General features: G+C 42.0%; 1 protein-coding gene and 1 long non-coding RNA gene across 3 annotated transcripts in view; both read right to left on the bottom strand.

Annotated features, from left to right (window-relative positions):
- Nucleotides 1-24,255, bottom strand: part of jak2a (Janus kinase 2a) — a 64,954-nt gene extending 40,699 nt beyond the window's left edge. Inside the window, exons 1-2 of one of the 2 annotated variants that reach the window (XM_034192121.1) lie at nucleotides 24,075-24,255; nucleotides 11,189-11,474 (exon numbers count right to left, since the gene is read on the bottom strand). In XM_034192121.1, coding sequence (XP_034048012.1) covers nucleotides 11,189-11,426 — 238 coding nt within the window. In that variant the 5' untranslated portion in view covers nucleotides 11,427-11,474; nucleotides 24,075-24,255. Of the gene's footprint in view, nucleotides 1-11,188; nucleotides 11,475-23,912; nucleotides 24,011-24,074 lie in introns of those variants that run through there. The other variant, XM_034192123.1, reaches the window with a different exon arrangement.
- LOC117529379 overlaps nucleotides 1-25,593 on the bottom strand; it is an 883,736-nt gene that overhangs the window by 217,245 nt on the left and 640,898 nt on the right. The window lies entirely within an intron of this gene.

The raw sequence follows: 25,593 nt of genomic DNA, 5'->3' as shown, positions 1-25,593 counted from the left end.
ACACAGCCGGGGGTGACAGCTGTCGCTCATTACCTCTTGACAGCTGTCACCCATCTACTCAACATCATCTCACTCCATAAAGACCAGACGTCATCTCCACCTCGTTGCCGAGATATCATACTTCATAGGAGGTACTACTCTCAGCTTTTTTTTGAGATTTATAAATCTGTGATTGTGAGTGTTTGCAGGAGAACCGGTCGTTTTGGTGGAGGCTGTGCATGACGGCGCTCCTTTTCCTCTGAGACCACTGCAACGTGTTGAGTGAGAGGTGGAGGTGGCATTCCCACCGTTGTTGTTACTGGGTGTACACACACCCACACTTGACTGTCTTTGTTCTTCGCCAGCAGTACCAGATCCGACAGTCGGGGGCGGTGATCACCTGGGAATTCGGGACTTGGCGGCTCCAGTATTCACCAGGTTCTGGGGCGGCGGAAATCGTGTGGTTCCGGCTCTTCTCAGGACAGACGTCTTCTATCCTCGAGCCTGCCCACACGTCACCTCTGTGTATTGACTGTTATGATATTCTGTGATTGTCTGTATGTTCTTTGTGCACATTCACAACATTAAATTGTTATATTTTGGCTCATCTATTGACCGTTCATTTGCGCCCCCTGTTGTGGGTCCGTGTCACTACACTTTCCCAACAATATATATGTCATCACTCGGTATGAAACTCTCAAAAGAGAGAAGCAATGTTCTGTGTTGTGGACTGCACTTTAAGAGGAAGCGGGCTGGACCACAAGAGGGGAAGCTGAGTCAAAATACTTGCAGGGCTGAAGAGACAAAAAATTACTTTATTGTCTCTCTTAAAACAACAGCAGAAAACACAGCAGTAACACAATGAAATGTACTTGTTACAATTTAAATTACTTTTACATCTTTAGAGCAGAGATTCATTATAGAATATGAGTAGATACTAACACAGGCCAGATAGTAACTTTTGGGCTGGTGTTCCAATGGCAGCCTACAGTTGAAGTAATTGGCTCAAATGACTATTTGTCATCCTATCTTACACGTAGCCCTTTATTCAGATTTTCCATTTACACAATTTGGTGAACCAAGCAAAGCATTCTGTTGCTTCCTGTCTTACTGTATGGTTGTCAGACTTGGTTGGACATTAACCAGTGACCTAAGGCAACAACCGGTACTCTATCTCATTGGAGGATCATTGGGTACCACTGTAAAGACTTTCTGTCAAACGAGCAATTACTTAATGAAACCAAGATGAGAAGTATCACTTGGATTGTGAGGGAATGTCAGCTACAACATTTTGGCTCTGCGGTTCATTTCCCTGGACATGATTCAGCATGTAGGCACCTGAGTGTTGAGTACCCCAGCAGCTGGTGGAAGCCAAGGGAATGACCATGTTCCACCTGGTTATGGAAAATAGTTACTTTTCAAGAAGTGGGGATGGGCCAGTTGTCTACCTGGCTGGTTGACATCCAGCACCCAAAGTGTTCCATGCATCAGTTTCTATTTAATACGCAAGATGTAACAGCACAGTAATGGCACGGAAAATCAGCTTGGGACTCCGACGAGGGCGGTCGCATCTCCTCCACTCTCCCTTATCTCTCTGCGTTTAACCTTCAAGTCCCTACTTCACCAGACTTGTGAATTCCTCAAAACTAACTATAACTAACTAACTAACTAACTAACTAACAATATTGGATTCTGGCTCTACTGGACTACTATTGGATTAACCATGGAATTGATTAGCTGGTCTCTGAACGCTATTGACAATTCTTTCTACAAGAAGGTCAGGACCGGGGGATCCTGCTTGCCCAGATGGAACGTATCCTGCGGGCTATGTCCTCGACTCCTGGAGTTCCTGGTGTGTGGCATGCTTGGCGCCTTTCTCTGTGGAGGACGTCGAGGACCTATTCATTTTTGGTCTTATGGTAGCAGGGCTGGTACTTTTTGGCTTATGTGCTGCCCTGATGTACCGGAAAAATGGCAAGACGGCGGCATCAAGAGCCACGGGCCCTCGCTTGTCCGTCATGATTAACAAGGTCAGCAAGGTAGTGCATTCTCAGACTGCATTGACTCTTGAACTCAGTCGCAAATTGGATGACACCTTGGAGCTGATGCGTGCCTTGCAGTTGAAGCTGAAGGTTTCAGAGGCCGGTGAATATTCTTAATTCAAATTAGGAATATTCTTAATTCATAATTGGGATTTGGCTGAGTGAGTGGAACTGTAAAAAGTCTTTTTCACTGCTCGGCTGCAACACTACAGGCATCAAGGCCAACTGCCCACTGTTTACCTCCAGAGGAATGTATCCAGGCTCTGGTGAGATTATTTGGCTCCATTCTTATCTCAACCCACAAGGACAATAAACTGTCAGACTTACACATGGACTGAAGCATGCTCTGCCTGCCTCTCCTTATCACTCTTCCTGCCCCTCCTTCCCTGTGGCAGGCTTCGTCCTCTCATGCTGGCCTGGCGGCGCGACTTGATAGTTGCAGCGGCTACAAACACACTCACATTGCCTCAATTGGGAAACGGACTGTTTCAAGTTTAGTGCACATAAACAATGTCAAATGTATATGTGTTGTCCTAATTCTGATGTGTGCCATTATTACGGTAAACAAGTAATAATTGTAGCTCAATTGCTGTTGTATGTGGAATGTGAGTGCGGACATCTCATTGTTGTAATGACAATGATAACAAAAGCTATCTATCTATCTAAGATGGTGGACGCAGCACGTGGACTGTTATCAGGCAGCCGCCATCTTGCTTAGCGTTATTAGGCATTGACAGGCATTAGATTAAATAGAAACCAATGATGCGCTTACTTAAACTTTGGGTTAAAGTGATCTGAAAATGCTGTTTTGTGCAGCGTTCGGGTGCGGCAACAAGCTGACAAAGGATTGTGGAGTGAGCTTTCATGAGTAAGTATACTCAACAAAAATATAAACGCAACACTTTTGGTTTTGCTCCCATTTTTTATGAGATGAACTCAAAGATCTAAAACTTTTTCCACATACACAATATCACCATTTCCCTCAAATATTGTTCACAAACCAGTCTAAATCTGTGATAGTGAGCACTTCTCCTTTGCTGAGATAATCCATCCCACCTCACAGGTGTGCCATATCAAGATGCTGATTAGACACCATGATTAGTGCACAGGTGTGCCTTAGACTGCCCACAATAAAAGGCCACTCTGAAAGGTGCAGTTTTATCACACAGCACAATGGCACAGATGTTGCAAAATTTTAAGGGAGCGTGCAATTGGCATGCTGACAGCAGGAATGTCAACCAGAGCTGTTGCTCGTGTATTGAATGTTCATTTCTCTACCATAAGCTGTCTCCAAAAGCATTTCAGAGAATTTGGCAGTACATCCAACCAGCCTCACAACCGCAGACCACGTGTAACCACACCAGCCCAGGTCCTCCACATCCAGCATGTTCACCTCCAAGATCGTCTGAGACCAGCCACTCGGACAGCTGCTGAAACAATCGGTTTGCATAACCAAAGAATTTCTGCACAAACTGTCAGAAATCGTCTCAGGAAAGCTCATCTGCATGCTCGTCGTCTTCATCGGGGTCTCGACTTGACTCCAGTTCGTCGTTGTATCCGACTTGAGTGGGCAAATGCTCACATTCGCTGGCGTTTGGCACGTTGGAGAGGTGTTCTCTTCACGGATGATGCAAAGGAGATGTGTTGCACTGCATGAGGCAAATGGTGGTCACACCATATACTGACTGGTATCCCCCCCCATGAAACAAAACTGCACCTTTCAGAGTGGCCTTTTATTGTGGGCAGTCTAAGGCACACCTGTGCACTAATCATGGTGTCTAATCAGCATCTTGATATGGCACACCTGTGAGGTGGGATGGATTATCTCAGCAAAGGAGAAGTGCTCACTATCACAGATTTAGACTGGTTTGTGAACAATATTTGAGGGAAATGGTGATACTGTGTATGTGGAAAAAGTTTTAGATCTTTGAGTTCATCTCATACAAAATGGGAGCAAAACCAAAAGTGTTGCGTTTATATTTTTGTTGAGTGTGTGTATATATATATATATATATATATATATATATATATATATATATATATATATATATATATTTCTGTATTTGTTTTGACAAATATCAACTGTACAAATGTGAAACTGAGTCTGAATAAATGTAACAGCACAGTAATGGCACGGAAAATGCAGATTTATTGTGAAACTCTCTTGAAAGCATTGATCATGCCCATTGATTTCTATTTATGGCTGGTTATTCGCCAACCAAGAAGGCGGCACTCTGGTAACAGCCAGCAAATGAGCAGATTGCCACAGTCCTCCATCTAGTGATTAAATAGAAATCAATGGTTCAATGGTATGGTGCAGTAGTCACATGACCACAATTTATCTGCATGCCACTGCATTAATCATATGTCAATGGCTCGGATGGAGGAGCCCCCAGAGCTGAAGAATTGTTCATTTATTTTCTGCCACTTATCCATGTCAGAGTTATGGTGGCAGTTGGGGGATCCCAAGGTGTTCTCAAGCAGCTGGGAAATATAATTTCTCCAGCATGTCCTTAGTCTACCAAAGGACCTCCTCCCAGTTGGACATGGGTGCAAGACCACCAAAGGGAAATGACCAGGGTACAACCTCACCAGATGCCCGAACCACCTCATCTGGCTCTTTTCAATCTGAAGAAGCACCTGCACCAACTGCAAGTCCCTCCCAGATAGTAGAGTTTCTCACCCTGAATTTAGGAGCGCCCATGACAATAAGTGGATTTTTCTTTAGCACATTTGCCAGTATCTTTTCCTTTAGAAAACCTTTCATTTTTCCACACAACCAAATCTCAGTCTGTGAGGGCAGACAATAATAGACGAACTGTCCATCAACTTCTTACCATGATCTAACCAGAGCTGACGTCTGAAAAAATAAATGAGACATCCTTAATACAGGTTGTCAATTGTCCACTCAATTACTGGTAATCAAGACTACACCTGGTCCAAAGATTAAAAGCATCAGAACTGCATAATTATACTTGGAACAGATTAATACAAACCTGTTCTTGCTCTTATTTTTTTAATAAGTGAATATTCTAGTCTGAGTACAACTGTTCTTGCCGCTGTGCGTTAGTTTCAAGCTTCAAAGAAGACTTAGCTACAGTGTAAACCAAAACATTTTTATATGCAGGAAGAATCTCTATGCAGAGAATAAACTCTGAAGTCATGATTGAACATGTAGTTAAAAAACAAAACAGATTTCCACTAATCTGTTCCAGTGTGTATCCACAATTATGCATCACCGTGAATCCTATAATCCAAGACCCTTGCATCATTAAACTTAACTTCTTTCGGCTGCGCCCATTAGAAGTCGCCACAGCAGATCAATTGTTTCCATCTCACCCTGTCCTCTGTATCTTCCTCTGTCACACCAACCACCTGCATCATCTCAAACACCACATCCATAAACCTCCTCTTTGTCGTCCCCCTTCTCCTCCTGCCTGGTGGCTCCAATCTCAGCATCCTTCTTTCTATATAGCACGTGTTAAAAAAAACTAAATCTCAGTCTCGTCTCTTTGACTTGTCTCCAAACCTGTGCTGTCCCTCTCATATGTTCATTCCTAATCCTGTCCACCCTCAACACTCCCAAAGAAAATTGCCGGATCTTCACCTCCAGCTCCGTCTCCTGCCTTTTTGTTTGCGTCACCTCGTCCATGCCATACAATAAAGCTGGTCTCACGACTGTTTCATAAACTTTTCCTTTCAGTCTTGCAGATATCCGTCTGTCTCAAATCACTCTAACTTTCTCCACCCAGTCTGCACTCTCTTCTTCACCTCTCTACCACACTCTGCATTACTTTGGACAGTTGACCCCAAGTATTTAAACTCGTTTCCTTTCACCACTTCTCCTCCACTACTCCTTGTAATTGCACTATTCCACCGGGCTCCCTCTCATTCACACACATACTCGGTCTTGACTCAACCATGTCATCTGCAAACAGAGTCCATGGATATTCCTGTCTGATCTCATCCTCCAACCTGTCCATCACCACTGCAAACAAGAAAGTGACGAAAGCCGATCCTTGATGTAATCCCACCTCTACTTTGAAAGCATCTGTCAGTCCTACTGCACATCTCACTGCTGTCATACTGTCCATGTAGATTCCTTGCACCACCCTCACATACTTCTCCAGACTTCCTCATACACCGCCATAGCTCTTGTCTTGGCACCCTCCACATCTCTGTCAGCACTCAAAGCAAACATCGCGTTGCACTTTCCCAGCATGAATCCATATTCCTGCTTGCAGATCTTCACCTCTTTTCTAAGCCTAGCTTCCACTACTTTTTCCATATCTTCATGCTGTGGCTGATCAACTTTTTGCTTCTAGTTTCTGCATCACTCTTATGACATATTCAGATAAGAACAGATTTTAAAGTTCTACTCATGACATATAACATATTGAATGGCTGCGCATTGACATATATGGCTGAGTTGGTTGAGCCATATGTGCCAATAAGTACACTTCACCATTGAGGGCTGGTCTGCTGTGTGTCCTCAAGTTTGCAAGAAAACAGCAGGTGGTAGAGCTTTTCCTGTCACGTATTGTTGTGGAATGATCTACTGGTTGAAATTAAACAGTCAAAGTCAAGTGAGGTATTAGAGAAGAGACTTAAGACTTGCATGCTCTTGACTGCTTATACACAGTGGTGGGCAAAGCAAACTGAAAAGTTAGCTTCAATAACCATTAATCAGCTAATTGAAAAGTTAACTTTTATAACACTAAACCCATAAACTGCTAAAAAATTTAGCAGACGTTACCGCTAACCGCTATCTTTTAGCACTGACTCGGTCGCGGCCACATCGGATTACACTGTCGGCTACTGATAAGCCAGTTTTGAGTTTAAGCGCCTCATGGGCTGCTTGGTAAATTCAAAGGTCAAGTCACATAACCCGCGGATTCCCAGGATCACAAACACAAAATGAACGTACGGAAAATACAAAAATAAAACCCCAAACACTGTCATTTTTATCAAAAGCAGTAAATCACAGTATTAGAAGTCACAATTTCTCTATATTTATAAACTTAACAGAGCTACGGCTCACCTGTGTAGCATTCACAAACAAAACAAATGCACAAAAAATTAATAAATAAAAAATAAAATTCCAAACAGTCATCGTTTTTATAAAAAGTAGTAAATCATAGTATTAAACGGTCACAGCTTAGCATTATATTTATAAACTGTTACAGGAACAGCTCACCCATGTTACGTTCGTAAGCATGACACAAAACAAACGCAGGAAAAATAAATACATAAAAAATAAGACCCCAAACACTGTTATCTTTATCAAAAGCAGAAATTGCAGTATTAATAATCACAGTTTATCTGTACATTATATGTATAAACCTTAACGGAACTAACGGTTCACCCATATTGCATTCATAAACACAACTGTTGATAAACAGCAACTAACATGTATGATTTTAGGTTTTACAAATGTTTTTGACCGTTAAACTTTACTCACTTTACCAGCAAAAACAAAGAAGTTAGCGGACTGAAAGTTAGCGTGACAAAATTTAGCGGAAGCTAATTGGTCCACTGACGGCTTTCAAAGTTAGCTGAAAAGCTAATCCACTAACAAAAAAGAAAGCTTCGCTAGTTAGTGGTTAGCGAATTAGCACAACTGTGGCCACCACTGCCTATACCCATTAACGGCATGCTGTGTTTTAGCATATCAATGTAACATTTAGTAAAATTATTTCTATCTATTGTGTTTGTCTTTGTTTTTATTGCTATAGGTTTTGTAAAGCACTTGAACTGTTACTGTGAAAGTACTATTCAAATAAATTATTGTCATCAGCGCAATCATCAAACTTTCAAAACTAAAAAAAAAAAAAAAAAAAAAAAAAGACTGATAACACAAAAATCAATCACATACAATAGTTATTCCAGTGGTTAAAAGAAAAAAGTGGAGAGTAATCTCATTGAAAAGTTGTACAGATGTAAATGAGAAAGAAAGAACAAGGAAGGAGAATGTGCAAAAAGTAAGAAGAGCAGAAAGTGAGGTTAGATTGGGGTTATTTCTTATCGCCTCAAGGCGGAAAGAATTTATGAGTGTGTTGGTGACAGATAGAGCTGGTCAGGAGGCACAACAGTCAACTTCCTGATGTGAGAAAGGAACAAAGACAAAAAACATTCTGAATGTTGTATCGCTGTCCTTTTAAAGTAACCTCTGGAGTCACCAGCAATAGAAATACGTGCTGCAATTTACCCAAATTCACCACCAAGAAAACAATTCAGCTCTATTTGAATGAATAAGAGGTAAAACACATTACTGATGTTTATGAATGTTGTACACACAGACAGGCTTTACATTTCTCACAGGATACGTTGTTCATTACTGGATAGCTAATGTCACGGACTGAAGGGCCCCAGACAAATAGCAACATTTTTGAAGGCATTGGGGAAATGTGGATAAAAGACATTTACAACATGAGCGCAAGATTGAGGAAAAATCCTGAAAGTTGGCTAGGGCCTTCTTCAGGAGTTACTGTGTTTTAGATAAAATTATACCCATTTTAAGGCTCATTTTGGCAGCCAAACAGACACTTGGAAAAAAGTCAGGAATACTTAATCCAGATCATCCATAATAATAATAATAATCTGGAATCACCAAAAATCCTGAAACTTCTCATGCCTGGAATTCAACACGTAACCCCAGGCATTGTTACATTATTTAAAGTTACAATGTGTATGACTCCATGCTCCTGGAGTGCATGGCAGTATTGGTGAGTGAGGGAGTAGGTGAATGTGAGTGCCTTGATTATCTGCATCAAACAGAAACGTGTTACAGAAATGAAGTCCAATTACCTGTTCGCCTCATGTGACCACAACATAATTATCTGATTTCACCAAACCCTTGAGTGTGCTTGTCTGTTCTTTCCTTGGTACCCAAGCTCAGATGAAATCAGAAATTCTGCCCCATTTAAAATATCTATAGCACATGGTCTAAAGTGTATATTAAGTACATTTGGGGTGTGTCCAAATCTACTTTGCTATTTACATGGTGTCTGAATGCAAACTACAGCACAGAGCGTAAAGTGGTCATATTTCGTCTTGTGTGTTTCTCCAGGTGAAACTGGAGTTGCGTCAGGAAGGGCATCAGGTGTAAATCTGTCTGTACTGGATCCGCCGTGTTGACCCTGGACAAACGAGGGTAGCCGGAAGACAACTAGGGCACTTGCCTTCCTTTGAGGACAAGTGAGCGGCCCTTGGCAGAAGGACTCTTTTCATTAATCATCCAACCCCCCACCCCACAAAAAACTGTTCATTGTCCAAAAAGCAGATACTTATGAATAAAAATCAATAAAATGAAGCTCCAAGTCTTCAGAATCCTCGTGCTTCCAGTATGGTTGTGAGAACCCCCCACCCCACAAAAAACTGTTCATTGTCCAAAAAGCAGATACTTATGAATAAAAATCAATAAAATGAAGCTCCAAGTCTTCAGAATCCTCGTGCTTCCAGTATGGTTGTGAGACTTGGACATTTTTTTTCTAGTGACATAAGGCAACAGCTGGATATCTTTGGAGGATCCTTGTGTCAAATGTAAGTTACTTAGGGAGACTTCTACCACTTGTGTTGTGAGGAGCTGTCACCTATGACATTTTTTTTTTTTTTAACGATGTGACAATCATCTCTGGGCATGAACGAGCACGCAGGTGCCACATTGCTGAAGAGCTCAGCAACTGGAAAAGGCTCAAAGTGCACCCACATTTCACCTAGCGATGTTCAAGAGGTGCTGATGAGTGGGTCATCTGTCTAGGTTGCTGCTGTCCAATATGCAAAACAGTTCCGTATTATGGCAGATGAGGCAAAGCATATCCTTTCAGATGTGAGAGGACTAGAGCTGGGTATCAATCAAACATGTTTGATATCAGTACCAATACCGATACCTTCACTTCGATACCAGTTCCTGAAAAATACTTTTTTCAATACCAGTTTTATTATCAACAACATTTTATTGAGTCTTCCAGTAAATATATGTGAAATTAGTTACTGGATCCTTGATCTCTGGACTTAAATAGAAAAATCTGTAGCATTTCCTTTCAGACATTTTGGCATGAATGTCACTCCATACCTCTGAGCTGAACTCAGCTGGCTGCTGCACGTCAGCGCAGGATGTCTCATTTTGTGAGGAAAAAAACATTTTGATTGATTGATTGCAGTTTATTGTTTATATTACAACGTTTGGAAAGAGGTGTCATTTGGAGCCTTTTCGTATTGTGCACCCACCCTGTGGAACAGTCTTCCTGCAACCGTGAAGCAGGCTGAGTCTGTGGACATTTTTGTCAAGACTCAAAACCTATTTTTATTCTCTTTCTTATGGATAGTTTTTATTTTTATTTGTTTTATTCTTTTACTTCTGTTTTTATTTATGTATCTGAAATTTTTATTCATTTTTAATTATTTATTCAATATTATGTTGACTTGTTTTATGTAAGGCGCCTTGAGACGGCTTTTGCTGTGATTTGGCGCATTATAACCTAATTAAATTAAATTAATTTGATTTAAACGATTCGCTTTGAAGTTACTAATTCCGAATGGACTCTATATATCTTTCTAACTTGACTCAGCAGAGAGCGGCGCAGCGTTTGGAGCTGTGTGAACGGAATAGAGGACGATTCTCGTTTCTTTCTCACAACAAGACAGGAGTCCCAGTTAGTGACTTTAATCCGCGTGGCTCACGATTGACATATTTTAATGGTTTTGACTGGGAAGCGGATTTGCCACTTCTGAAAAGCAGCGACGCAATGAACCAATGAAGCAGCGGATCGGAGTGCTGCTTCGGTGGTTCACTGCTTCAAAGCGGAGCCGTTACAGAAGCGGTTGATCACAGAGCTGCTGCAGAGTCTGCAATCAACGTAGAGACATTTTCCCGACAGACACCCTCAAAAACAACAGCCGCTCTAAAGGACCGATAAGGGAATCGTCAAGTCTTGATCACGTGATTAACCTCTGGGTACCGAAACTTAGCACATTTTAACACTTGGTACTACCAAAGCATTTCAGTCAGTGCCACAAAAGAACCGAAGTTCGGTACCCAACCCTAGACAAGACCAGTTCTCAATGCAGTATTTTGCAATAGCATGTAAAACATTTACCAAAGAAACATTGCAACACATCACCACATTATGTTGTTTCAAATGTATTTCATGTGTGCTACAACCTACCACATGCTTTGGCCGCACTGATGCACAATTCCTCTGCTACATACTCCCCTGCTGGATAAGTGAGCACATGCTCTGAATTGTTGGCTACATCTCTCACTTCGTCCTTCCCCAAGTAGTAAAGGTAAACTGTCAGACTGCTAGAATCCATTTCCTGCTTGGGGTTAAGGCCAGCAGCAGTCTCCAGATCAGGGAGGAGACCACTCTGATGATCTGAAGGACAGGAGGTGGGCAGGTCCATGTCCTTCAGTGTAACACAGGTTCAGGGCAGCTTTCAACATTCATCCACCTGGTAGCAGACAGACAAGACAGAAAAGACAAGAAGAAGAAGACAGGATATATTGTAATTATATAAATTATCTGCAATATACAGATTTCAAGATATGGATGAATGTAGATTTGGTGCAGTTACATCAAAACAGATCATTTGAAGATGTTTACATAAATTATAAGAAGTTGCAGCAACATTTTTAAATGTTTTTGTGACATTTCATAAACTAGTTAATCAAATGTCACATCAATAATAAAAATAATAATTACTTGCAATCTTATTTTTTACGGATAGCATTATTCTATAACACAGGGTGTCTGAAAAAGTGCCACAAAAATAACGGCATAGAAAATCTATACATCTTTGGATACTGATATTTGTCATATGTCATCTTGAAGCATATCTCAGGGAATTTTATCTCTGGTGTTCATTTCTAATTTCACATCATTTTGTAAGAGTTTTGGCATTCACAAGATGTGCTCACTATGTGCACCGCTCCTCTGGTTCGGTCAGATCTCCCTCTGTTAACATTGTGAACAGTTCTATCAGTTTGAAACATTCCCTGAAATGTTCTTTTTGTAACAGATTTAAGATCATAATTGCTTTAAACAGTCACACAGCAATCCTTATATAATCAAAACATATTATGATGATCATTTGGACATTTTCATGTAATACAGTGCTTTACAATAGCAAACTTAGTCAAATAAAAGTCATGCCTGCCACTGAAGCACATCATAGCGGAGAATTCCAGGATTTTACAACTCCATGGGGCTCCAAGTGGAAAGTCTGCATCTTAACTTTACCAGTCTTAATTATAACTAGAGCATTTCCCATGGGGATCCACAGGCTCAAGATTGGGTAGTGTTTATTAAAAAAGGTAGCTGACATTTTTCAAGGATGGTAATAAATTATACAACATTTCTATAATGATTTGGAATGGTATGAGTCCAGAATGTAATCAAAGTCCATTTTTATACAATATATATATTTGTGGCATTCATACTTGACCCAAAATATATAACTATACCAAACAGAAATGTCAGCTCTCCTCAGTTTGTCTGAGTTCGAAGCCACACACACACGCGCACACACACGCCACTTGGCTTTTAATATATAGATTCTGTAGTTTGCTTTTAAAATGTGTTAATGGTAATCAACCCAAAATTATATTTACTGTAGCAGTTATTCTAAAATCAAATGAAACTGTCATTTGAACACAATAAAATAGATGAGTGCAATACAGTACAATAGTAAAACATGTATGTGACATGAGATAAAGGATTTTTTTTCTTGTACTTACAATAACATTTTATTTTTATGGTTTTCCAAATTCTGGATCATATGTACATTTTGTATAACACGTGGGAAAGAATGCTCAGAGAATTTAGATTTTTTTTTAAGTTTGGGGCTTACCTGGAAAAAATAATTATCTAAAATCCTTTTTTGAAACTTCATGGTGCTTTTATCAACCAACAAATGGTAACTGTGATATAGATCACAAAACCACCTGACTAGAAGCCAGACCGGAGCACCTGGAGGGAATCCACACAAACACGGGGAGAACACACAAAATTCACACAGAAAGGACCAGGCAGAAGCTCAGAGCACTTACAAATGAAAAATCTCTCAAGTTTTCAGAGAGGTGCCGTGACATCACTGCAGCGTTTTTTCAGACAAATGGGAGGAGAGGATCATTTCTGATCATTTGTCACTCAAAATCTTTCACAATAGAGCCAAAAATACTCAGTGATAGCAGATTGGAGAGACTCTTTGTTCTGGTTTATTTTATTTTATTTTTTGTAAATTGAATAACCCTGAGGTAAAAACAGTATCCTTGGCACAGGTAACAGTGGCTCTGTGTCAAACAGATTAAGATTTTTTTTACTTATGAACAAGAGCTTTAAATGCTGTTTAAAAAAAAGTGCATTTGTTTAATTTGCACTGTTCTAACAAATTATATACTTTCCACAAGTTGTTTGGAAAGTTTTCCTCAACTTCTAACTGCACAACATTTAACACAACCTTGCCCTGAACAAATGAACCAAAAAGTTTGATGTCAACTGGTTGGAGCCTGATTCATGGCAAACTGAAGCTTATGATATTTTGGAATCTCTCTCTCTCTCACACACACACACACACACACACACACACACACACACACACACACACACACACACACACACACACACACACACACACACACACACACACACACACACACACACCACTGCTTCAGTGTGTTTACACACCAAACATTTATAATGAGGCCAATTTCGGTTAGATTCTTGCTGTGTCTTATCAGGGCTTTGGCACTCGCTGAGGTCAGAATTATCAGTTTATCCACACACTGCTCCGCTACATGATGCAAACGCCAACTCTTCACTCAGCCTCAAGGCATTTTGCTCTCAGACAACTATGAGCTAAACAAGTCCTAAGCCTTCTTTCAAAGTTTGAATTTGGATTAATGAAATGGTTGATCTTTCAAGCTTGAACTAATTTAGAACTAGAAGTTTGAAAAAAAAAATTGTGTGTGTGTGTGTGTGTGTGTATGTGTATATATATATATATATATATATATATATATATATATATATATATACACACACACACACACACACACACACACACACACACACACACACACACACACACACACACACACACACACAGTGGGGAAAATAAGTATTTGAACACCCTGTGATTTTGCAAGTTCTCCCACTTAGAAATCATGGAGGGGTCTGAAATTTTCATCTTAGGTGCATGTCCACTGTGAGAGACATAATCTAAAAAAAAAAAAAAAATCTGGAAATCACAATGTATGATTTTTTTTAATAATTTATTTGTATTTTACTGCTGCAAATAAGTATTTGAACACCTACCAACCAGCAAGAATTCTGGCTCTCACAGACTTGTTAATTTTTCTTTAAGCCCTCTTATTCTGCACTCTTTACCTGTATTAATTGCACCTGTTTGAAAATGTTACCTGTATAAAAGACACCTGTTCACACACTCAATTAATCACACTCCAACCTGTCCACCATAGCCAAGACCAAAGAGCTGTCTAAGGACACCATGGACAAAAATGTAGATCTGCACAAGGCTGGGATGGACTACAGGACAACAGGCAAGCAGCTTGGTAGAAGACAACAACTGTTATGATTATTTATTAGAAAGTGGAAGAAACACAAGATGACTGTCAATCTCCCTTGGTCTGGGATTCCATGCAAGATCTCACTTTGTGGGGTAAAGATGATTCTGAGAAAGCTCAGAACTACACAGGAGGACCTGGTCACTGACCTGAAGAGAGCTGGGACCACAGTCACAAAGATTACATTAGTAACACATGATGCTGTCATGGTTTAAAATCCTGCAGGGCAGCAAGGTCCCCCTGCTCAAGCCAGCACATGTCCAGGCCCGTTTGAAGTTCACCAGTGACCATCTGGATGATCCAGAGGAGGCATGAGAGAAGGTCATGTGGTCAGATGAGACCAGAATAGAGCTTTTTGGAATCAACTCCACTTACCATGTTTAGAGGATGAGAACAACCCCAAGAAAACCACCCCAACCGTGAAGCATGGGGGTGGAAACATCATACTCTGGGGGTGCTCTTCTGCAAAGGGGACAGGACGACTGCACCGTATTGAAGGGAGGATGGATGGGGTCATGTATTGCGAGATTTTGGCAAACAACCTCCTTCCCTCAGTAAGAGCATTGAAGATGAGTCATGGCTGGGTCTTCCAGCATGCCAATAACCCCAAACACACAGCCAGGGCAACTAAGGAGGGGCTCTGTAAGAAGCATTTCAAGGTCCTGGAGTGGTCTGGCCAGTTTCCAGACCTGAACTCAATAGAAAATCTTTGGAGGGAGCTGAAACTCCAAACCTGAAAGATTTGGAGAAGATCTGTGTGGAGGAGTAGACCAAAATTCCTGTTGCAGTGTGTGAAAACTTAGTCAAGAACTACAGGAAACGTTTGACCTCTGTAATTGCAAACAAAGGCTACTGTACCAAATATTAACTGATTTTCACAGGTGTTCAAATACTTATTTGCAGCAGTAACATACAAATAAATTATTTTTAAAAAATCATATATTGTGATTTCTGGATTTTTTTTTTTTAGATTATGTCTCTCACAGTGGACATGCACCTAAGATGAAAATTTCAGACCCCTCCATGATTTCAAAGTGGGAGAACTTGAAAAATCGCAGGGTGTTCAAATACTTATTTTCCTCACTGTATTTCCTATCCAAAAAACCTCACCCCTCAGTGTCCTATCAATAGCAATGCTTAAACACTTACAGCATTTGTACCTTAAAGGCAATGGCAGATGCTACTCCAACTGGTTGATTTTGTGATATACCCACAACACCAATCTTTACCTAAGTGTTTAAGTTGAGAAATGTTGACTGTTGGCTAGCCAAATGTGATGGAACAAAGCAGGGAGTCCAAGCAGCTGTGGCGCCTTCTCGCTCGGCCAAATATTTAGCTCAGAGTAGCCAAAGTGCAACAACATCCAATTTTCTACTTTGAGCACAGAAAAAAAAATTAATCCAACATGTCAAAGAGAGTTCCCAGAATGGTGTGCTGTGGCAAATATTAACGGATTATTAAACAAGCAAGTGAGGTTAATAAATTGTTTATTATATAGCTGTCAGCAGTGAGACATCGGCATCAATTTGACCAGTTAACGCTCAGCCTCGGCTCGTGTGTCATACATCACACTGACAAAGTAAGGAACCTTGGGGTAATTTTTGATCCTTCGTTGTCCTTTGGCCTCCACATTAGAAATATTACTAGGACTGCTTTCTTCCACCTGCGAAATATAGAGAAGATTCATCCCATCCTGTGTATGGCTGATGCTGAGACCCTGATCCATGCATTAATCTCTTCTAGATTGGATTACTGCAATGTTCTATTTTCTGGTTTACCGCAGTCTAGCATTAGAGCTCTCCAATTGGTTCAAAATGCTGCAGTCAGACTTTTGACACAAAGCAGAAAGTACAACCACATTACACCCATTTTGGCATCCCTTCACTGGCTTCCTGTCCCAGTGAGATCAGATTTTAAGGTTCTGCTACTAACCTATAAAATTATTCATGGACTGGCACCTCCCTACCTAGCTGACCTAATTAAACCTTACGTACCGGCCCGGGCTTTACGTTCTCAGGGTGCAGGACTACTTTGTGTCCCTAAGGTGAATAAGAAGTCTGCAGGTCACAGAGCTTTCTCTTATCGTGCCCGTTCTGTGGAATGAGCTCCCTGCGTCAATAAAACAGATTCTGTGGAGATTTTCATGTCCAGACTTAAGATGCACTTATTTTCCCTTTCATATGGCTAGCATACTGGCACAGTTTTGTTTTACGCTTTTTACTCTTTTAATTCATTTATTAGTAATTGGAGCAGGCTGTGGCCTCAACTTTACATTAAAATCTAAATTCTGGGTCTTTTAGTGAAGTTTAGGGCTAGTGGCTGGCGATCACCTTAGTATTTCTCTGTTTTTCTTGTTGTTTAATGCTGACAAATTATACATTATTTTTTGTCTTTCTGATGCCCGACTCTCTTTTTTCTCTGTTTAAGGTGCAGCTCCATCCAGAGATGGGAGTTGTATGCGTATTGGCGATCCTCCTGTCCTGTGCGCCAATAGCATTTCTTGTATATTTGTCCGTGAATTGTTCTGTAATTTATGTTGTAGCATGGCCCAAGCAGAGGGTCACCCCTTTGAGTCTGGTCTGCTTGAGGTTTCTTCCTCAGAAGGAGTTTTTCCTTACCACTGTTGCTCTGGGGGTTGGTAAGGTTAGACCTTACCTGTGTGAAGCGCTTTGAGGCAACTCTGTTGTGATTTGGCGCTATATAAATGAAAATAAATTGAAAATTGAAATTGAAATCGTTGTTTAGCTGCGTCGACAAAATTTTATAGATATTTATAGAGTATGTTCATGTCTGACTTGGTTTTTCTAATCGTGTTTCTAGCTTTCTGGTTTGTAACGAAGATTTCAATCTGTTCTTGAATGTTAGGAGCTGTGTGTACATGTTGGTCTTCAATTTGTATGTCCACTTCAAGCTTGTTTGCTCTTAATTCCTCCAATTTAACGAGAGAAAATGTCAAAGTTGCAAATTTGATATCCGATCCGGACCAATTGTCATGGTAACAGTCTGAGATGGGAAAATATCAGATCATGCATAATATCGTAGCCATATAATAAGGTGATATAGTAGATACTGCCCAACCCTAATAAGCAATTTTTACCTCTTTGCATGCAGCCAAGCCTAGGGATAGGAGTACATTGGCAGGCAGGCAGTGTACTTCATAAAGTCTTAATTACTTAGTTACCAAATATGCAGTACTGTTCTAAGGGGAGAAAACTCCAAAAATGTGATGTGCATTTGTTTTAATTCATATGGTTTCTGACATACAGCCTCTAAAAGTGTATTCATTAACTCTTCCCCTGGTCTGGTGTTACAAAAAGTAAAGACAAATCACAATACTTTGTAATACCAAAGTGCCAAGCGGTTACAGGGGTCGAATTAGTACATGTATGTGCTAAGTTTGTGCATGTATTATTGGAGCGGTGCACGTAATTTTATACTGCACTAGCACTGGTGCAAGTAACTTTATCCAGGGTTTATCAACAATAAGCACAACTAGAATGAACCAATAAAAGAATAAATAAGGAAAAAAAAAACACTTCCAGTGTGTTGTCTTCATCTTCCCTGCGTTTTATGACTCTCACACACGGAGCGAGTTGCTGTGCTCTATTTGTTGTGGAAAGCTGACAAACGTCGCCAGCGGCGCCATCCATGGGTTCACAACATCCTCATGAGATGATCCAAATTCAGGAGCTGCAGCAAATAACTGGAGCTGCAGAAGGTCCAGTTTGAGGACCTCCTGTCCCGTTCACACCCTCACATGTAAACAAAGAAAAGAAAAAAAAACTGGGTGCTGCTATGGTTCCTCGCTCACTCTCCAAAGAAAAGAAAAAAAAACTGGGTGCTGCTATGGTTCCTCGCTCACTCTCCCCTCAAACTCTGTCATCATTGTGTTATAAACCAGTCACCATTTGTTTTATTATACATCTGTGTAGTTAATAAATAAAATAATCTTCACGGATGATTTGTTCCCACGCATGTGGGAAAAAAAACAAACAAAAAACTGTCTGCCGCTACTGCCGCTCTCCCCTCAAACTCTCCCCATAGAGGAAGAGTCTGACACATCAGAGGAGGAGTTTTATGGTTGATATAAGACTGACTTTGGTTGTGCAAGTCATTTTTTTTTTGGTGCAAGTAATTTTTTTGTTACTAGCATCAGTGCAAGTACGTTAAAAAATGTATTTTGACCCCTGGGTTAAGTGTGCTTGTTTCCAGTGCAGAATGTTCTTGGTTCCAGGTCTGTCTGTGTAATGTGGAGTTGCATCCGTGGGAGCATCTGGCGTAAAACTTGTGCCAAGTTCTGCTGTGGCAACCCAGAATGAAAAGAAGGGAGAAGTCAAAGGGACTTACTTACCCACCAAATGCCACACCCAAGTACATACGTATCGTTTTGGGAGATAAATGTATCGTCCCAGTCTGAGTAAACAGCAATGTGTCAGCGAAACACCCCCAAACCATTTGCGCCATGCATTAAATGCACCACTCATTATGTAACCACTTTGATGTAGAGCGGCAATGATGAATTGATTGATCATAATCAATCATTTGAATTGTCCAAATGTTTTGATTTCAGCTTCTTAAATGTGAATATTTTATTTCCACTCTGACAATGACCTGAAAGTCTTTAGGTTGTGGACAAAACAATACAATTGAGGATGTCATCGTGGGCTTTGGGAAACACTGATCAACATTCTTCACCATTTTTGGATCAAATGACTAATCTGTAAAAGAACTGACATATTAATCGAATAAGATAATAATTGTTAGTTGTAGACCTACTGCCAAGCTGGAGCTCAGAACCTCAAATTAATGCACCAACATCCAAAGGAAAGACCACACCAAAGTCACTCATAGTTTACATTCCATTTGATAAGGGTTCGACAAGTTATTCAGAAAGATTTGAAATAAAATCCCAAATCCCACATGTTCAAAGAAAACACAGAGCTACACTCAGTGCCAAACAAAGTCTGTGATCTCCTGCGAGATGTATTTCTAATAAACACTGGTATCTTAACTTTTCCAATGAACTGTTTAATGTTGTTAATTACATATTTGTACAGACTAATCTTGCATATTTATGCCTTTTGAGGCTACACACGGCCACAACATGAACAAGTCTAAATGACAAAATGGTCATCATCTTATCTTTTCAGGGTCATGAGTTTCACAAATGCTACACACAGCCAGAAAATACAGGCCAGCTTCTCAGAGAAAGGAGATAACACAGCTATCCAGAATCTGACAATGACAAAATGTGAAAATGTGGCACCACAGCTACATAGCCAGGGAGAAATATTGAGCCTCTGAGTCCACTATATACAACTGTGAAGATACCAAAAGCTGCAACATATTAATTGGATCAACATCTTCTCATGTGCAATGATGTATTATTGTATTTACTCGATAACACGTGTTCAATTCTTTAGCCCAATAACAGAGAACCAAAAATGTGTCATGTATGAATGCTAATTATCTATGTCATTCTCCCAAGCTCATACTTTCAAGGCATTCTGACACTGCGTTATGGGTAATGACAAAACACTGAATAGTAAAGGGTAACATTACTTATACAACTGATTTTTGCGGTTTGATTTTTTTTTTTATTTAATTTAGATCATGCACAGATTTGTTTTGCAATTAATAGGGGATCATTTTAGAAAGTTTAATCAAAATAAGGCTGAATTAGAGAGGGGCTGGATGCTCCACTTTTCTGACATTGCCCGTGGGGAGAGACGGAGAACTGGGGTCGCATTGCTTATTGGTCCCCAGCTCAGTCGCCATGTGTTGGAGTTCACTCTGGTGAACGAGAGGGTGGCGTCACTACGCCTTCGGGTCGGGGACAGGTCTCTCACTGTTGTCTCGGCCTACAGGCCGAGCGGCAGTGCAGAGTACCTGACCTTCTTGGAGTCCCTGGGAGAGGTACTAGATAGCGCTCCAACTGGGGACTCCATTGTTCTCCTGGGGGATTTCAACGCCCACGTGGGCGGCAACAGTGAGACCTGGAGGGGGGGGGGTGATTGGGAAGCACGGCCTCCCCGACCTGAACCCGAGTGGTGTTCAGTTGTTATACTTCTGTGCTAGTCACAGTTTGTCCATCACGAACACCATGTTCGAGCACAAGGGTGTCCATAAGTGCACGTGGCACCAGGACACCCTGAGCCGGAGGTCGATGATCGACTTTGTAGTCGTATCATCTGACCTTCGGCCACGTGTCTCGGACACTCGAGTGAAGAGAGGGGTGAGCTGTCAACCGATCACCACCTGATGGTGAGTTGGATCCACTGGGAGGGGAGGAAGCCGGTCAGACCTGGCAGGCCCAAACGTATCATGAGGGTCTGCTGGGAATGACTGGCGGAAACCTCTGTCAACGAGGTCTTCAACTCCCACCTCTGGGAGAGCTTCTCCCAGATCCCGGGGGAGGTTAGAGATGTGGAGTCCGAGTGGACCATATTCTCCACCTCTATTGTCGATGCGGCCGCTCATAGCTGTGGTCACAAGGTCTCTGGTGCCTGTCACGGCGGCAATCCCTGAACCCGGTGGTGGACACCGGAAGTAAGGGATGCCGTCAAGCTGAAGAAGGAGTCCTACTTGTCTTTGTTGGTAGGTGGGACCCCAGAGGCAGCTGACAGGTACCAGCAGGCCAAGCGTGCTGCAGCCCGTGCGGTCGCAGAGGCAAAAACTCGGGTCTGGGAGGAGTTCGGGAAGGCCATGGAGGAGGACTATCATTCGACCTAGAAGAAATTCTGGCAAACCGTCCGACGCCTCAGGAGGAGGAAGCAGCTCTCCACCAGCACCGTCTACGGTGCGGGTGGGGAGCTGTTGACCCTGACTGGGGATGCTGTCGGGCGGTGGAAGGAATACTTCGAGGATCTCCTCAATCCCATCGTCACGCCTTCCGAAGAGGAAGCAGAGACTGGGGACTCAGAGACAGACTCATCCATTACCCAGGCCGAAGTCACTGAGGTGGTTAGAAAGCTCCTCGGTGGCAAGGCTCCTGGGGTGGATGAAATCCGTCCTGAGTACCTTAAGTCTCTGGATGTTGTGGGACTGTCTTGGCTGACACGCCTCCGCAACATCGTATGGCGGTCAGGGACAGTGCCTCTGGATTGGCAGACCGGGGTGGTGGTCCCTCTGTTTAAGAAGGGGGACCGGAGGGTGTTTTCCAACTACAGGGGGATCACACTCCTCAGCCTCCCTGGTAAGGTCTATTCCAGAGTACTGGAGAGGAGAATTCGACCGATAGTCGAACCTCGGATTCAGGAGGAGCAGTGTGGTTTTGGTCCTGGTCGCGGCACACTGGACCAGCTCTACATGCTCCATCAAGTGCGCGAGGGTTCATGGGAGTTCGCCCAACCAGTCCACATGCACTTTGTGGATCTGGAGAAGGCGTTCGACCGTGTCCCTCGGGGCACCCTGTGGGGGGTGCTCCGGAAGTACGGGTCCGGGGTCCTTTGCTAAGGGCTATCCGGTCCCTGTACGACCGCAGCAGGAGCTTGGTTCGCATTGCCGGTAGTAAGTCAAACCTGTTTCCAGTGCACGTTGGCCTCCGCCAGGGCTGCCCTTTGTCACCGGTTCTGTTCATTATCTTTATGGACAGAATTTCTAGGCGCAGCCAGGGTGTAGATCCACAGAATCTCATCTCTGCTGTTTGCGGACGATGTGGTTCTGTTGGCTTCGTCAAATCAGGACCTTCAGCATACACTGGGGCGGTTTGCAGCCGAGTATGAAGCGTCCGGGATGGAAATCAGCACCTCCAAATCCGAAGCCATGGTTCTCGACCGGAAAAAGGTGCTTTGCCCTCTTCAGGTCGGTGGAGTGTCCTTGCCTCAAGTGGAGGAGTTTAAGTGTCTCGGGGTCTTGTTCACGAGTGAGGGATGGATGGAGCGTGAGATCGATAGACAGACTGGTGCAGCATCTGCAGTGATGCGGTCACTGTATCGGACCGTCGTGGTGAAGAAAGAGCTGAGTAGGGGGGCAAAGCTCTCGATTTACCGATCGATCTACGTTCCGATCCTCACCTATGGTCATGAGATTTGGCTCATGACTGAAAGAACAATATTGCAAGTACAAGCGGCCGAGATGAGTTTCCTCCGCAGGGTGGCTGGGCGCTCCCTTAGAGATAGGGTGAGGAGCTCGGAGTCGAGCCACTGCTCCTCAACATCGAAAGGAGCCAGTTTTTCCGGATGCCCCCTGGACGCCTCGCTGGAGAGGTGTTCCGGCCCCGGGGAAGACCCAGGACACTCTGGAGGGACTACGTCTCTTGACTGGCTTGGGAATGCCTTGGGGTTCCCCCAGAGGAGCTGGGCGAGGTGTGTGTGGATCGAGAGTTCTGGGCGGCTTTGCTTGAGCTGCTGCCCCCGCGACCCCACTCCGGATAAAGTGGAAGAAAATGGATGGATGGATGGATAGTCCGGCAGCCAAAATCCATTTTTTTGGTGAACCTTGTTTTGTCGGATAAAGTTTTTTCTTTGCCGATTTTGGTAGTTCAGGGATTGAATTTAAATAATCAAGGGGGTGGCCCCTTACCACCCTTGAGCAATTTCAGATATTAACCCTTTTTGTCTTAACACACCGATTTTGGCCTGGAAGTATTGTTACACTGTAACTAGCACAACTCCCCATCAGTGATGTAATATGGAGTTGCATCAGGAAGGGCGTGCGGTGTAGAACTGGTGCCAAATCAACATGCCGATCCACCCTGGATCTGTTTCGGTGACCCAGAGTGAAAATAAGGGAGCAGCTGAGGGACTTTTTAGTACTTTTAGTTAAATGGAATAAGCAGGTGTAGAAAATGAATGAATAAAAATGTATTTTGATGTTGATATAACACCACTGGTGCATGTTTGACTTGGCTTTGCCTCCTTTTACCTGGTAGTGTAGGAGAAAATCCTCCCCCCAAGTTCATGTAAACATGCTTAATGTCAAAGGATGAGCATTTGACGCACACGTGGTGACAAATGTTGAGTGAATAATTAACTTGAGTGAATAATTAACTTGCTATGCCTGTACACAAACACAGCTCCAGCACAGTGCAACAGTAGAGTTTAGAAACGTCTCTATGTAGTTTGATAAATTAGGACCCTGGGCCTCATCTGGCCCCCGGGCCCAGTAGATGGAGGCCACACTGTTGTAACTGCTTGTATTCATTCATCAAGACTAAATGTATTGTTATTGTAGAAACAATTCAAGTGTGACAGCTGTTTACTATTATTATATTACAAACGTAGAGTTCAGCTTTATTGCACACACATATTTAGCATAAATGCAGGAACACTAATAATAAACGCATCTGATACATCAGACGCAACGTGATGTCTTGCGCTGTGCTGAAGCTGTCACTTTTCTCAAGCTCATGGAAGTCATTTCTTCTTTTTTTTTCTCCCCTTTTTATTTACTTGTTTATTTATTTATTTTCCTTTACTCCGTTAGCTAGTGTTAGCTAGTATCTGCAGCTGCGTCTATAAACTTACGATTTATGTCAGCGAGCTTCCAACAAACGTGAAGATACGCAGCTATTTCCCTCGTCTGCAGTCATTCCGACAACCGTCGCACATTTAAAAACGCTATAATTTAATTCTGTTTGAGACAAACCGTTAAATTTCCGTTCTGTTACTCGACAAATGTTCTACGCTTTAAATGTTCACAAGAGGTCAGCCATTCAGTCCAACCCACTCTGACGTCATCCTCCCCCGCAAAACACACACACACTAACTCCGCCCTCCGATCACGAGCCACACTAACCTGCATAGAAAATAATTCGAATACATAAGTGATAGAATGACATAATAGTGTAGAGTTTAAAAATCATAATGTACACAAATGACACTCGTGTCATACAGTGTATCCAGAAAGTATTCACAGCGCTTCATTTTCTCCACATTTTATCTTACAGACATCGTCCAAAAAGGAGTCAATTCATTTTTTCCCTCAAAATTCTACTCACAACACCCCATAATGATTACATGAAAAAAATATTTTTTTTTAGCAAATTAAAAAAAAAACCCCACTAAGAAATCATATGTAAATAAGTATTCATACCCTTTGATAAATACTTTGTTGATGCACCTTTGGCAGCAATTACAGCCTCAAATCTTCTTGAATATGATGCCACAAGCTTGGTGCACCTATCTTTGGGCAGTTTTGCTTATTCCTCTTTGCAGCACCTCTCAAGCTCCATCGGAAAAATAATAGTAATAATAATAGTAATAGGCTTTATTGTCGTTGTACAAGTAATACAACGAAATTACCAGAGACTCATCACAGTGGCATAGCAACACACACACACATACCCATCGCAGACACACACACACATGATGACACACACCCACAACACAATAATAACAGTCGCAATAAATAATACAGCCTTAAATATCAATACATGATTAAACATAGTAAAACTAATAGGTTAAAAAAGAAAGAAAAAAAAACATTATTGCACAGTCCCTGCTCTGTATTGTCCCAATGTTGTCAGTGTAATTGTAATTTATTTAAATGTTGTATGGCTCTAGGGTAAAAACTATTCAAAAGTCTATTCGTATGTGTTTTTATGGCTCTGTACCGCCTGCCTGAGGGCATAAGGTTAAATACACTGTCAAGAAAGATGAACCATCCGAGGTCAAGAGCACTCTGGAGCAGGTTTTCATCCAGGATGTCTCTGTACATTGCTGCATTCATCTTTCCCTCAATCCTGACTAGTCTCCCAGTTCCTGCAGCTGAAAAACATCTCCACAGCGTGATGCTGCCACCACCATGCTTCACTGTAGAGATGGTGCATGGCTTCCTCCAAACATGATGCCTGGCATTCACACCAAAGAGTTCAATCTTTGTGTCATCAGACCAAAGAATTTTGTTTCTCATGGTCTGAGAGTCCTTCAGGTGCCTTTGGGCAAACTCCAGGTGGGCTGCCATGTGCCTTTTACTAAATGAGTGGCTTCACCAGCCTTTTAAGTGTACCATCCCAAGGTTTTCACAGATTCCTCTATCAAACGC

Source organism: Thalassophryne amazonica, chromosome 17 (genome assembly GCF_902500255.1).
Source record: "Thalassophryne amazonica chromosome 17, fThaAma1.1, whole genome shotgun sequence".
Taxonomy (NCBI): Eukaryota; Metazoa; Chordata; class Actinopteri; order Batrachoidiformes; family Batrachoididae; genus Thalassophryne; species Thalassophryne amazonica.
The sequence above is the reverse complement of the archived record's forward strand: the minus strand, read 5'-3'. Positions and strand labels throughout refer to the sequence as shown.